Source organism: Poecilia formosa, unplaced genomic scaffold (assembly GCF_000485575.1).
Source record: "Poecilia formosa unplaced genomic scaffold, Poecilia_formosa-5.1.2 Scaffold1, whole genome shotgun sequence".
In the NCBI taxonomy this organism is placed as follows: Eukaryota; Metazoa; Chordata; class Actinopteri; order Cyprinodontiformes; family Poeciliidae; genus Poecilia; species Poecilia formosa.
Window position 1 is genome coordinate 3,919,662 of NW_006799940.1, and position 14,883 is coordinate 3,934,544.

Consider the following 14,883-nt stretch of genomic DNA (forward strand, 5'->3'; position numbering starts at 1 on the left):
CTCGTATCAGAGTTTGTTTTAAAAGGGTGGTGAGAAAAGGCAGCACTTCATCTAAAAGAGCTACAACACACTGGCTTATCTTGTGTTAACTCAATTCTGCAACAAGATTTATATTAACTGGCATTTTTAGTCATCAAATCAATACTATTCTTATTTATGGAATAAAAGATTTCAGCATAAGGAACTTAAAAAACAACATCTAATCAAGAGGTCATTATTAGTTTGGTGTTTGCTGTGAGTACGCCATCACGTACTCCAAAGGGTTTCCACACAAAACTTTTGAAAGTGCATAATGACAGAATCCCAAATCAACAGCATGACATGAATTACTGCCTACAATCCTTCAGTAATCTAAAGACTCCTTAACTCAGCTGAGGCTACACTCAGCTGCATCCATCATTATAATCTCCGATGTGGAGTGAATCACTGCAGCACTGGCTGTTGTCTCCTAAATGCTGCACACATGAGTCATTATTGCACCGTGGGAGGAACATCAGGCAACGCACAGGGCACCGGTTACCAACACGTACCTACACTGCCTCGGTCAAAGGTACTTCAAAGGGTTCTGGAAGAGTTGTCGAACATTGCATTGTGTAACACGACTCCTGCACAATCAATATGCTAATGGCTAGACCCAAATGTTTACAGCGTTGTGCTGCATTCAGCAGATTTTGATGGTGCATATGATTGACGATCTGCGGGAAAAACTAAATTAAAATTCTCACTTGATCACTTCTGACTTAGAAATGTCCCATTTTTAATAAAGTTAGTTGATACTGGATGGAAAACCTAATAGCAATCTACTGGTAAATGTAAATATCTAACCTATTTTAAGAAACTTTTCAGATATGATCCATGGCAGTGCATGAGAGATGAAAAAAGGCGATGCGAGACGATAAGAGATTCAAACTAATCCACAGTGGACAAAGTGGCCTTTGTGCTGGGAATGGAAGCAGTATGGTTCAGGGTTTTAGCCCAAGGCTGCTAACATGTCCCTGCTGTAAAGCTGAGACCACATACTCTGTCTAGACACAAGATCAGCCTCTGCTTCTATAATCCTGCTCAAGCACAGAGGGAGTTACCGACACCCACAGAACAGCATTCTAGCCTGTTAAATAATCAACACTGGTAATGTAATAGTAGGTAATTTATTAAGTTGTCCATTTAACACCTGAATTTAAAAACAGCTTAAACACAGATGTCCATCCTCACCATGTTTGTGATCTCTGGGTATGCATTCTCAACCAGCACACCTCTGTTGGTGGAAAGATAGTCCACCAATTCGTTCAGCGCAGCCCTCTTCACCTCCTTGCTCTTCAGGTCCCCCACAGAGTCCAGGAAGTCGAAAAGCGTGCAACACTGCTGGAGTTTCTGACAGAACAGTTCCTGCTGGTCTGTGGAGGGGGCATCTGGAACAAAATGATAAAATACAATCATTTATTACAAAAAAATAAAAATAAAAAGAGCCATCACCAATTACATTATAAAAAAATACAAACAAAAGCAGTTGTGACAAAAACATAGATATGATATCGATTGTTAAACGCTAAAAATTTAAAATGAAACACGTGCAGTCAGCCTTCAATTATCTGCTTTATTGCATCATACTCGTCTCACAAAGTGACATGATCAAGAGAGACAACAGAAGAAATGCATGCCACATTATAACCGTCCAGTCGTTCTTGGCTGCGACTGCAGAGCCTTTAAAGGATCAAGTGGTGAGGGCATCCAGCGCCATTAAGCCTGTCTGTCAACTTTAACCTGAGCTAATCTATAAACTGTGTGAATCTGCACTGTGATGCTGCAGATTGTTGCAGAGAAGCCACACAGTCGGTTTAATTTACAACAACCAGACACCCTGAAGGTTCTGATAAAATATACAGCCATCCACCACAGCTGATGGCAGAGGAGTAAAAGTCTTCATTAAAATTAATGATGAAATCTCAACTCCTGCGTGTTCATGTGTTGAAAGGGGGCAAGTTGCCTTTCCCTGAAAAACCTATGGTGACTGTGTTACTGATTGCAATTTTCTGTGCTGCTTCTTATGTTTGAAAAGGTCCGACCGGCTGATTTTTCAATGATGCAGACATTTCTATCCGACAAGTCATGGTAACCAGCCAAGCAACTACTGGTGCATCCACTGTGACAGTACAGACAATGTGAACACCATCTGGAGGTGAAACCTCCATTTTAGGTTTCCTCAAGATTAAAAGGTAAAGAAACTGTCTGAATTTGACCCATTCAGTTTCAAAGTCGAAAACCAAAAAACTGATTGAGGTATAATGTTCCAAATTAAAAGATACACACCATGTCAACCGATTCTAAACAGTGGTGAAAACAACTACATTTTTAGACTTCTACCCTTTTTAAAATGTGAGAAAAACAAAAAAGTTTCCCAACAAAATGTTTATTTCGCTCATCCTTGTCCAGACTTGGAAAAACAATTACAAAAATATCTAAAAAACACTATTGCCATTTTAAAACTTTCCTTTGTCCATGCACAAATCAACTCTTTCAGCCATCATAACTACGTTTAAATGCCAAGTTCCAAAGTCACGGTACTGAGCTTTTTATTGAGCAATATTATGCAACTGAAGAGGCATCGCCCAATAAAACGATGAAGAACAGGAAGATCTCAGTCAGACATGGCCGACAAACCCAGAATAATTTCACACATAGCAAGAATGTTCCAGCGGTGTTGACAGCTGACAAAGTGCTTACGCAACTGAACCCTCGAGGTCAGACAGTGGCTGTTGCTGGGAGTAACCTCAATGTGTGAGTGTAACTGTACCAAACTGACTTGTTAGCGTGCAGTGCTCTGCTTTAATGCCAATTTTCCAAAGTATCACATCTCAATGGATCCCAGAGTGAAAGGGCAGACTGAATACCACACTAGAACAGGAAGGATGAAAGAGCCATGACGCCCCCACAGCCATGCTAACATGACACAATGATGGCTCATATTTCTGCAGCAGACATGTGCCAGTTCTTTGGGAAAGAGTTAAATCTTGAGGTTTTCTTGACTGTTTACAAGAGTTGGAGGATCACAACAGTGTGGGAGCACCAAAGGAACAGTTCAACCATTCAAAGAAATGAACTGTTGTGGGTTTTACTGACTGTTGTATGGCAGCAGAACAGGTAGGCACAGATAAAGCACAACAACAACAACAAAAAAAATAAAATCAGACAATTGGCATATATTGAAATAATAGGATAAAAAGATCAAATGGTCTCTTCACAGCTTTTGTCAAAGTTTCTGTTTTGTTTTTAAATTACATGGACAGAGACCGTGGTCTCTGCAGGTTATTGGATGAATAAACAGAAACAACTTCAGAACAGTCCAAAAATCATGTTTTTACTTCTTTTTTTGCTAATTTTGCATACAATTAAAAATTATTTTTATCATCTATTATGGCCATGAAAGTAAGTACCAAATATTCTAAAATGTTTCTTCTAACCTCCATCCCTCCCTCAAGTATATTAAGAGACAAATGTTGTGCTTCTTTGCAGGGAATTGTCTTTATGCCCTAGAGGGGAAGAAAAGAGGCGGGCCTTTTAGATACTCTCTGACATGTAGATGCCTTCCCCAAAGTGAAGCTATTTTTGTCTTTCACATAGAGATGCATTAGTACACAAATTCCTCAGGGTGCTTAAGCAAAAAGGAAAATATTTCCACCAGACTCAAGAAGCTTAAAACAAGAACAAAGAACATGAAGGCATTTTAGAGACCAGACAAATTAATCAACTTAAGAACAGTGCCAGAAACTGGTGTGGATACAAGCTTTGGAGTGGAGGATAAATAAATCTTCTCATAGAAACCGTTATGCAGAGCTTCAGGCAACACCGATTGGTCTCATCTAGATGCTGGAACATGCTGCGTCATAACTACACTAGGACATAAAAGAGGAAGTAGCTCAAGGTAAAAAAAAAAAAAAAAAAAAAAGGATAAACAAAGCCAAGTCTAATCTCTATGTAATTGCTAGTTAACCTCAGATTTGTTACTCATTAAAAACTGATCTTTGGTCTCTTGATGACTAATGTGCCTTCAGATGACAAATACATCTACTGGGAAGAAATTACAAATGACCTCAGAGCAAAAAGCTTGGCTTTACAGATTTTAGTTTTTTACCCTACAATTTAAACATGCAACTACAACAGGACGCCCCCAAACTGCAGACACACAAAATAATTACAACCATGCAATTACCAATGCAATCTAATGCCATTTTACACTGGTCAAATGTCTAGTTTGATGAGGACATTTTAACATCACATTGATTTGTCTTATTAAAACAGATATGTTTTTAGGCAAGTTAAATACTATTATTACTGTGCAGGAAGTCACATTTTGACAGCTACACTACACATGCTTACTACCTTATAATAATGTGGCTGCTTACTTAGAAGTAATAATAATCTGCAAACCTGAAATATCTCACGATGAAGTAGCAGCTACAGCAGTGGAAAAATATTTTATATCCTGGAAATAAAAAAAAAACCTCAAGATGACTTACTCAGAAACATACACTTTGCAACAAAGAAAGATTCAGTGACTAAACAGGAAATGTGAGCTCAGTCGTATAACCACAGCACTGCACAGAGAATAGAGAAAAGACATTACAATTAAAGCTGAAGTTAATGTTCAAGTAATGAGAATCAGCTTAATTCTACAAGTTTGGACAAAAATCAAACTTCATGTGATGAAATGGCAGTAGTTGTGGAAAAAATTGTACAGAAGAAAACGCAATGATGGCTGCTCTTAAATGACGGGTTTAGAAAGTGTAATAACCTTCAGGAGAAGACGTCTTCCCTTCGAGTAACATGTCTTATTGTATTGAACATATCTCATTTTCTTATTGTAATAGACAAGAAACCTCCACTGAGATGGAGCTTGCTGTAAAGTGAGCCACAGTACCATACAAAAGAGAAACTAGGGATGCGTGTGTGTGAGGGGGTGGGAGGTTATTTAATCTTCCAGAAAATGAATGAGTAGAAGGAAACTGTTGATTAAAAGATTAAGGCTGAGAGGATAACAGGAAGCAGTGTGGCCGAACCTAAAATGAAACACTGTTTGCTTTTAGTCTCATCATAATTGTTTTCCCTTTCCTTCATGCATGTTTGTAACAGAAAAACAACAAAAGATCACAGTGGCTACTCAATCACTTTCCATTTTGGCATCTCCCACCTCATTGTTCCAACATTTGCTGTGCCACCAACAAGTAGAGCTCTTCCACCTTAAACTATAGCAAAGGGCAAACTCAAACCCAATTATAATGTTTATTCATGGAGATTTTAAAGCAAATTACAAGACAAACTGTGGAAAAAGTAAGTATTCAGGTTAAAAATACTTTTGTTTTCAACGGATGCTTTTTGTACAACTAAAAATATAGTCTTTTAATATTCGATTATAGTAGTTTTACTGGTAAAGTCAAGTTTATGACCTTTATCCGCTTTTGGATTCATGCAGACCCTAAACACCCAATATGCACCTTGAAATCTGAAAAGTGTTTTACGTTTTTATTTGCCTGCTTGCGATAAAGGAGGGTTTCCTAAGAATTTGGGAAACACTAAAAAGGAGTGATCTTTTACATTTTTTTGTGCCATGTCATAAAACAATTGAGAAAATAGACTAAGTTGGAAAAATGTAAATTATATTACTAAAAATCCAGTGTGACCATCTTGCATAGAAAATTGGTTAAGTGAAAAAAGTTCATTTGCAATTCTTATATTTTACACACGGCACCATACAACATCCTTAAGAAAGGTGTTGGTGAGCTGACCATAAGAACTTGGGAGTTTGCAGCTCTGCCAGTTCTCTTTAACAAGGACAGTAATTACTTCGCCTGTTTTGATTGCGTCCCTGCCTCTCATTCAGAACACCGAAAGCTCAGAACAATTAAAATATGCTATTGTTAAGTCTTTTACAATGTATGGACTGTGACAGGCGGGGGGTGGGGGGAGGTCATCCTGCAGCTGTTGGACTGGTTAGGTAGGATTCTGCAGCCACTTGTTTGATTTAGCGACTCCACATTTGTTTAGCCTGCGCATTGAAAATATGCTGGCAAAACATTGTAATGAAAAGGCAGCATCAAGCGTAACTGGAGCAGTACGAGAGAAAAGTACATAGTGAAAATGTCAAAAGGCAATATTAACGGAGAGCTAAATCAAACTAAATCACCTGTGTTCTTATAAAGCTGCCAACAAATAGCTTGTTTTAAAATGATACCATCTCCTACAGAGATCTGACATTTTAGATACAGTAAGTTTGTCATTTCCACTTTTACAATTTTTTATTTTTTTAATTTTAAGCAGAGAGTCCAATTTTATGAGACATTTAGATAGCAATAAAAAAAAAGCACAGCATGAAGGCTCCTGACATTCTTCTAACCTGTCATTTAACTTTACTCACACATAGTTGGCTTTTCTTATTACACTGGATAGAAAGGGTGTGTCTGAGTGAATGAGTGTGACCGCGTGGGTGTGCACAAGAATGCATGCATTCATGCATGACCTAAAAACATTTGTAGTCAGTACAGTCAACAATAAGATGACTCCAGATTAGGAATGGCTTTAATGTACTGGTAACAGAGAGTGTCCAGAGCCTTTTCTAAATTGACAAATTTCCTGTTGCAGATTTTTACTAAAAAGTTGTAAAATGCATTTTCCCCCCCCCTCAGAAGTCGCTGAATATTTGCAACTCTGAACTACTAATTTAGCTTAACGGAGGGCAGGAAATGTCTCTTTAGATTGAAAAGTTTGCAGATAGACCCATCCATCAATCAGATATAATTTATCACAGCTGCTGGGCGCAAATGAAAAATTTGAAATATAATGACAACAGAGGCCATGGCGTAGGTGCTAAGACTTCATATTAAAAGTTAGCAAAATAAATTTCAGATCAGCAACAAAAATCCAAGCACAACTTATTACTTTAGAAAACACCAAAATCAGCTAATTAAAGTAACAGAAACATGCAAAATATGTTCGACTAAAAATACTAAGGCCATATGAAGAACAGAATTGTATAGTGGAAATAAAATTTGTGATGGAAAATCTACCTTAATCATAACTGATCAATTAATCATTGTTTGACATTTTGATGACTAGTTGTGGTAGCCCTATTCAAGTGCCCAACTGCTTGGCATGCAGTATGTAATCTCTTTATGGCAGATGATGAGGACAAGGAACTGAATGCTATTGTGAGAAAATCAGCTGCCAACAGAATGCTAATAGCTATCAGCTGTGGCTAATTGGTTTGTTTACAAAACTTCAGAAAAAAAAAGCCACTATTCAAGATCTGCTTCTAAATCTGTTCTATGCGAACAACCAGATTTAGCTTCACAATAACTTGGCTTTCATTATAGAAAATTAAAATTAAGAATATGTTATTCTTGACAATTTCAAATCAGAGAAACAAAGAGTCAGTTTATTAGGTTGTTTGTGCAACAGTCTTATTAAATTTAAAATCCAAAACAGCCTCCCAGGAAAAAAAATAAAATAAAAAAAATCTTAGTGAATGACTAATAGAAATAAACCTGTCTGAGCAGTATGCAGCAATCTTGCCGGCTGGACAGAAAGTACAAGTGCTGTTTTATTACTCATCTCTCTAAAAGACTCTGAAGCTTGAGCGTGTCCTGTGGTGAAAAGTGAGGTCACAATCTGATCAAGAGACGTTTGGAATGGAAAAATAACAAAAAAAAGATGCCTACAACATTCCTCTGTCTTACTTCAACAATAGATTTGAAAACGTCACTGTTTGCCTTCACGTCAGTCTCTAAAAATCCTATGTACAGCACATCCACATACACTTTAATTTGCCAGCAAAGCAGCTGATGTTACATTTGAGCCTACAAAGGACAGCAAGAAGGTGAATAGATGGCACCTGTTCAGGAGGAAAAGGTTTTAAGTCGACGACAAAATAAATGATAAAGAGGACATACAAAATTAAGAGAGGTATTATTCCACTTTACCAAACCTTTTTGGGTTTTAAAAGTAACCACCTGTTGTGGGATGTTTTGCATCAACCACGTGACAATCCATAACTTCCTTGGGGATATTTTGTATTCAATTTAACAACTGATGGCTGAAAATAATTTCCAATAGTTCCCTCAAAGTCTACTGTAAGCCTATGTAGTATATGCAACTCCAATATTATTTCGTCTATATTTAATAAATATTGTGCAATACCAGAATACTTAAGAGGAATGATTAATCACTGATAATATTCAACGATTTAGTCGATGAGGACAAAACGATTTGTACCAGATTAATAGTAGATAGCAAAACCACAATCTATACAGCAAAAAGCAACCCACATATGGATACCCATCAACATGACAACCTTCATGAAAGTTGTACAAAAACACTGAGATCACAGTGAGCCAAGGTTAGAACCGGTGAATACGTGATGACACCCACACAAATCATGCTAATCAGCAGCATTTCTGAAGAGCGCTCCCCACATGCAAGAAAACGGCACATCACAACCACCATGCTTCACAATTAAACTCTGTCAACTGCTTGAGATGTTGTCTAAACCTTCAGTGTCTGGTGATCGATGCTCTGGCAACTTCCTGACAATACTGCCACTTGTGCCCTCTGGCACCTGTTCAATATGTAGGTTTATTGCAGTTCGAGTTATTTACATACACAAAGCTGGTCTCTGCATGTGGACCAAATTATATTCAAATCAGAGCAACAATTCTTGGTGCCTAACTTGGGGCTAAATTGTTTTTTGTCTGTGAAAGTAAATGATAATTAAAAAAAACATTAATGCAAATATTATTTTACCAGATCTTTTAAACATTGTGCATTTGATACACTTAAATATGCACCAAGTATGAAATTATTAAAACACTAATAACATAATATCTTGAAGTAGTAAAGGGTATTTCATTTATTGGTGAGAGATGATTGCAAAATTTACTTAAACTGTATCTATAAGGAAAAAAATAACCCTCTCCATACCATCTACACTTCATCTTCACTTTGTACCAGATTTTACTACCTTACAATTCTTTCATATAGGAAGAACAGACCTCTATTCATTGCTGTTTGTTATAAGAAAACCAAACAAACCAAACTTGCCATCAGACTCCACAAATTTATATGATAAATTGAGGAAGTATTTATTAAACAACAGAATCTGCCAGAAGCATAAATATGACACACCCTTAGCTAACAAAGATCTGTTCCATTGTTTCCTAGAAAGGGCCTGATTGGTATCTGCTCACATGCTGGGAACAGCATGTTAGGGACACACAGGAATCAATGTACCAATAGGGAGGACATGTTTTTTCCAGTAACGGATGCCGATTAGCAATTTATAAAATTTACTCCTTTTGAGTGATCAGGTTGAAACTAAAAATTTCATTCATTATTTTTTTGTATGTCAAAATGACTTGCATCAATTTAAAAATAAATCAAAATGTTTCAAATTGGCACAAAAGGGAGACTTAGAAATCTCCCAATTACACTGAAAATTTGTATTTAGAATGTTTACATTATGTCAATTTTCTCAACAGATGCTACAATAATTGCTTTTTGTTGCTCATCACATACAGTAATATCTGAAGTAGAGGACAGGTAGATTTTCTCTGCACGGAAAATCAAAAATTAGTGGTAGGAAAGCCAAATTGAGGCTTTAAATGGTCCAATGAGAAAATATGGTTTTATTATTAACTGTTGCAATAGATTTCTTGGTCTAATGCAGGACTAAGAACATGACCCCCTGACTTTCATTACTGTTAATGAAGGTGCCTTCCAGTTGTGACAACGGAAGAGACTGTGGTCAAATATTAGGATCAGTGTCTAGAGGTGGACCCAATAACACAAGGGCAGCTAATCTAGTTATAGCAAGGATAGTGATTAAGCGATTAGCTCTGACAACTGTAAGCAAGTTAAGGTTAGTTAAGCAGAAGCTGGAAGAACCACTGAGCTCATTTTCTCTAACAACATAATTTCTGTGGTGCCATCAAAACATATTTCATTGGCTCTTCATGGTCTGAAAATAAGCAGCCAAGAAAAATCTTTTAAAAAGCAAAGAAAGGCAAACAAAGCAGGGGCATATCCATAAAGCAGGAATTCAGAAAAATCTAAAATCTTTGCAGAGGGAAAACAACTGTATCCTTTAAACATAAGCTTCAGCTTTGCTGGTGTTAGAACTGTGGCTCAGCTGAAAATTTTACTCCAGTGACAGATAAATCAACCTTAAATGACGCGGTCTGTATTTGGAAAGTCAAACATGTCCCTGGCTTGCTCTCAAGGCTTGAGGCTGCTATGGCAACAATGTTGGTCCCTAAATGACTCATCTTTTCACGGTCTATCTCACAACAGGAGCTATATGCCTTTCAGCCTCTCCACTGCAGGAGGGGATGAGCATCTTTGCGAGCTACTATCTTTCATCACCTAAAAACGATGACTCAAGAAATGTCTCATCTTGGTCTCGTTACTCTGGAAACCACAAAAATCAATCATATTAAGCCTTTCGTGTCATCTGAAGTAGTTGTAAAATTAAATTTACAATTGGGTAATGTGAAGGAAAACTGCTCATGTTGCATGTTTAAGATGGTTTTATTTGACTTCAAGCTCAGAGCTTGTACTGCATTATTGAAACTTTTGTTGAGAACTGCTTTTCTGTGCAGAAAAGGTTTAACAAATTGTAGAGACGCTACATCCCACACTTCAAGCAATGGGACCTCACTTTAAGGAATGACTGATGGACAGATTGGTGGACAAATGGCCATATTGACAGATGATTGATGGCTGAATGGATTGATGGACAAATCCAATGGTAGATTAGTGTATGAATGATTGGATGGGTGGTTGGATTAATGGATAGATAGGGGAGTTGACAGACATATGGATGCAGTTTATCATATCTGACATTTATGTTAGAGTTTCTTTTTTTATCCAATAAGATTAGAATGCTATTTGTTTCCAGAGTTTTTAAGACCGTGTTGGTAAATATAACTCACAGGTGTTATATGCAGTCACCTTTGGCACTTAGTAATGCACAAAATCTAGAAAACTATGCATTAAACTGGTCTACTGTCTTGATGATAACCGAGACCAATTTTTAAGCAGTTCTGGTTATCAACATCATTCTTGATGCCTCCCTGGTGAGCTTTTCGATGCACAACACACTGGGAAGAGTCCCAGAGGAAGACATGGGAAACAGTGGAACGCCTTGGGAATCCCCCAGAGGAACTGGTCTAAGTGGAGAGGAAAATCTGGGCACCTCTGCTCAAGCTGCTGCCTCCTTCACGACCTGATCCCAGATTAAGCAGAAGATAATGGACAGATAGATGGATGGATGACATCTGAGCCCATTAGAAGACTGAAATACCTATAGTTACTTTCCACAGTGGAAAAGAGAAGTAAATGCCTATTATTCTGCATAATTCCCACTTTGGTTAAAATAGTTCAGCTACATTTTGGGTTATGTGTAGTAATAGTTTGCACCTCTATTCATATGCAAAAAAAAATTCTAAAATTGGCTTTCCCTACTATATTCTGTGTTTACACATTAACAGATTGGCTGCATGTGTAAAGTTAAAACACGAGTCAGACCTTTTTGCAGATGGCCGCATGAAGTGGCATCTCTCATCAAAACTGACCACATGTATATCCAGACTGATTACCGTCTAACTGCAGTGGCTTTTATAGCAGCATGCATCGCTGCATAACATCTCAAGATATATTCATAACTAACATTTCCATATTTTTCTTCATTACAACTATAAACTTCAATGCATTTGTTGGGTGTCATGGAGTAAACCAACAGAAAGTACTGCAAAAGGTTTTGAACAGAAAGAAGGTGCCTGGTTTTTATTTCTTTTTTTTTTTTTTTAAATCAAAATCTCTTATCTGGTCATATGAAACCGATATCCAACATTTTGATCTACGAGCACATCTTAGGTGGGGTGGAAGACTAATGCTGTTCTCAACCACCACAGTAAATTGTGGTGTTTTTTGTTTATTTTCTAACTACCAGCAACTACAAAAAGGGTGACCAAATTTGATGGGAATATGGCAGTTAATGTTGCAGCAGTACAATAACACTTAGAATTGCTTATATCAAAGCATAACAATGTTTTCAAGAGGTCAAATAAAGGTCCAGACTAATCCAATAATCTTGGGGAAAACCTCAAGACTGCAACTCACAGAAGGTGTCTATCAAATCTGAATGAGATTAAGCTATTTAAAAGTAAATGGTGAATAAGTTCAGTTTTTAAATTTAGAAAGGTTGCTCTTCAAATGAAGGATTAAGAGAACTGAATATTTCTGTAAGGCTATACAAGACTTTCCTACCGGCCCATGATTTCTGTAATGTGAGAATATATTTTAATTTTAAGATAAAATATTACAATAAAAATGTAAAACTGGCACCCCAATAAGCCAAAAATGTGGTGAGATATCCTCTCAAAATAAAGTACAGTAAAAACTTGAAGTAATTTAAAACTGATCTGCTAACAGACAATCACTGCTTGATTTAATTGTGATATTTCATGGGTGTTGACAAAAGAAAAAAACAAAAAACAAAAAAAAAACAGATTGATGAACAGCAACAACTATCACCCTAACCAGACATTTTATGAATCCCGGTAATATAATGCATTTATATATATATATGTAATTAATACAATGTTATATTCAGGTTCTATTCATCTACAATCAGCAGAATTTAAATCAAACACAAATAACCTTTGAGTTTTCAAATGGAAAAATAGATGGATAATTTGCTAGTTTTATAACCGTGGCATGTATGGATGCATGATTTTTCCAGTCATGTCAGTGTTATTTAATGAGTGGGAAAAACACATGGTATGAAATTCCTGCTAAATATCTGTCATCACTTTTATAACCTGCTGCATAGCGTAAACATTTTTAGCATACTAGTTCATCGTTTCATGAGTCAATGGTGACATCAGCTCATTTGTGATGTTTTGTTTTAAGCTTTAGAAAAGTTGCATCAAATCTGTTTCAACTACGTGAACAGGCAAGTCGTTTTTAGTTGACTTGCTCTTCCTCATAGCATCACCCCATCCATCAAACCGCTGCAGCTTGCTTCAGCAGAAACCAAGAGGAATTTACAGAACCATAGTCCTGCCTGATGCAAGATCATCTTTAATATGCTACATCACTTCCTTGACAGACAATGGGAGCTGAGGGGAGCTTTTCAGAAGAATCGTTGAGGAAAATTATACACACACTGTTCATTGGAACTGAAATTATTATTAGGCTCAGCAGGATTGGTTTTGGCTCCAGGCTAAAAGAGGCTAACTGGCAGATTTCTCATCAGGCATCTGTTGGGGTTGGCAAACATGCTTTGATTTGTCTAGTTACCAAAGTCCTTTGAAAGAAAAGAACTAAAACCGAAAACGGTACTGGTATGTCCCTGACAAGGAACCAACTTGTCTAATATACCTTTAAAATTATGACTCAAACTTGTGGAGTTTGTTTCAATGCTAAAATATGCGCTTTACCTGACAGCCCATCCAGATAGTGAGTCGTCATGCTTATTTTTACCAACGACACATAGCTGTATAATAAACTAAAACAAATCTACAAAGAGCCACATTCCACAAAACTGTCCTGAGGCTCTTTAACAGCTGCTCTTGGGTTTAACAGAGAAAAATCTCTAAAGGAGAAACGATCAGGTGGAAAAAGAAGGTGAATGGTATGTAAAAGGTGACTCATTTACCCTTGTCCTTTCAGTCATGTGAATCATTAAGTACGATTAAACACCTACGTTTATCAGCCTGATATGGGAAAGGATGAAGATAAGCAAAGCCACTTTTTCTGCAGTTATGACCCAACCCCCCCCACACACTATTCAGTTTTTCTAAAGTGTTAAAATATAAACCTGAAAAGCAAAATCAATAGGTCATTTTCTGCTTTCCAAGTTGTTTTTACTATAAACTGTTTCTACCACCATTGAGATAAAACACTGACAATAAAAGCTCCTCACTCAAGGCAGTAACAGAGCTTGTCGTCTGTCTTGTTATGATTTGTCTGCAAGTCCATGCAGGACAAGGTAGACTGGACATGGGTTTGAAAACGTGATAGGCCAGTACAAATTTAGCAAAATTGTAAAGTGATTGAAAATGAGATGGTTTTTGATTTTTTTTTTTTAAAGAAATTAAATTCTCTAAATAAAAATGGTGTGCATTTTTATTTAGAAATTCTGAGACAATATTTTGTTGATCTCTCTTTTGCTGTATTTACAACAACAAGACTTTAGGACAATCTTTACTCACATGTGTTTGGGGTCATGTGGAAGGCTAGTGTTTCTTCACTAGCCTTCTTTTTAGGTGTACACCAAAATGTCTGACCACACTACCTTCCTCCAAAGGTCTGTTGTCTACCCTACATGCAAAGCTAGACTTCTCATAGCATACTTTTACAACAATGCTTTTCATCCCGAGTTACAACTTCCTCTTGCCAGCTTCTTTGTATGAAACAATCTTTGCCAAACTTGTCAATTTACCTGGACGACCAAGTCTCAGTGGGTTGTTAGATGTTCTATAATCTTTCCATTTTGAGACTATGCATCACCTGCCATCTCGAGGAGATGTACAACAGTTAGCGTACCGTTTTAAACTTCTCTCCAAGTTTCTACCCAAGATGTCTGTTTCCTTTTGCGCTTTATGATGCAGTTTCTTCACTAATGTTCTGAAATGAAATTACTCAAGGTTAATTTGATGTTTAGGGGAAATATAAAAACTACAGCTTGTATTGGATTTTCATATTGGTGTAGCATATGAAATCCTAATAAAATACATTGTACTTTGGGCTCATAATATGAAATATGTAGGAAATAAATACTTTTGAAAGGCACAATATCTCGTGCGAGTTCATGGTGCTAAGAGAAACCATGAA

General features: G+C 37.0%; 1 protein-coding gene across 2 annotated transcripts in view; it reads right to left on the minus strand.

Moving 5' to 3' along the window:
• The window catches only part of ppp2r5a (protein phosphatase 2, regulatory subunit B', alpha isoform), a 38,112-nt gene that overhangs the window by 21,933 nt on the left and 1,296 nt on the right, over positions 1 to 14,883 (minus strand). For both annotated transcript variants that reach the window (XM_016668712.1, XM_007545817.1), the window contains exon 2: positions 1,213 to 1,409. In XM_016668712.1, the coding sequence (XP_016524198.1) occupies positions 1,213 to 1,409 (197 nt within the window). The remainder of the gene's footprint in view (positions 1 to 1,212; positions 1,410 to 14,883) is intronic.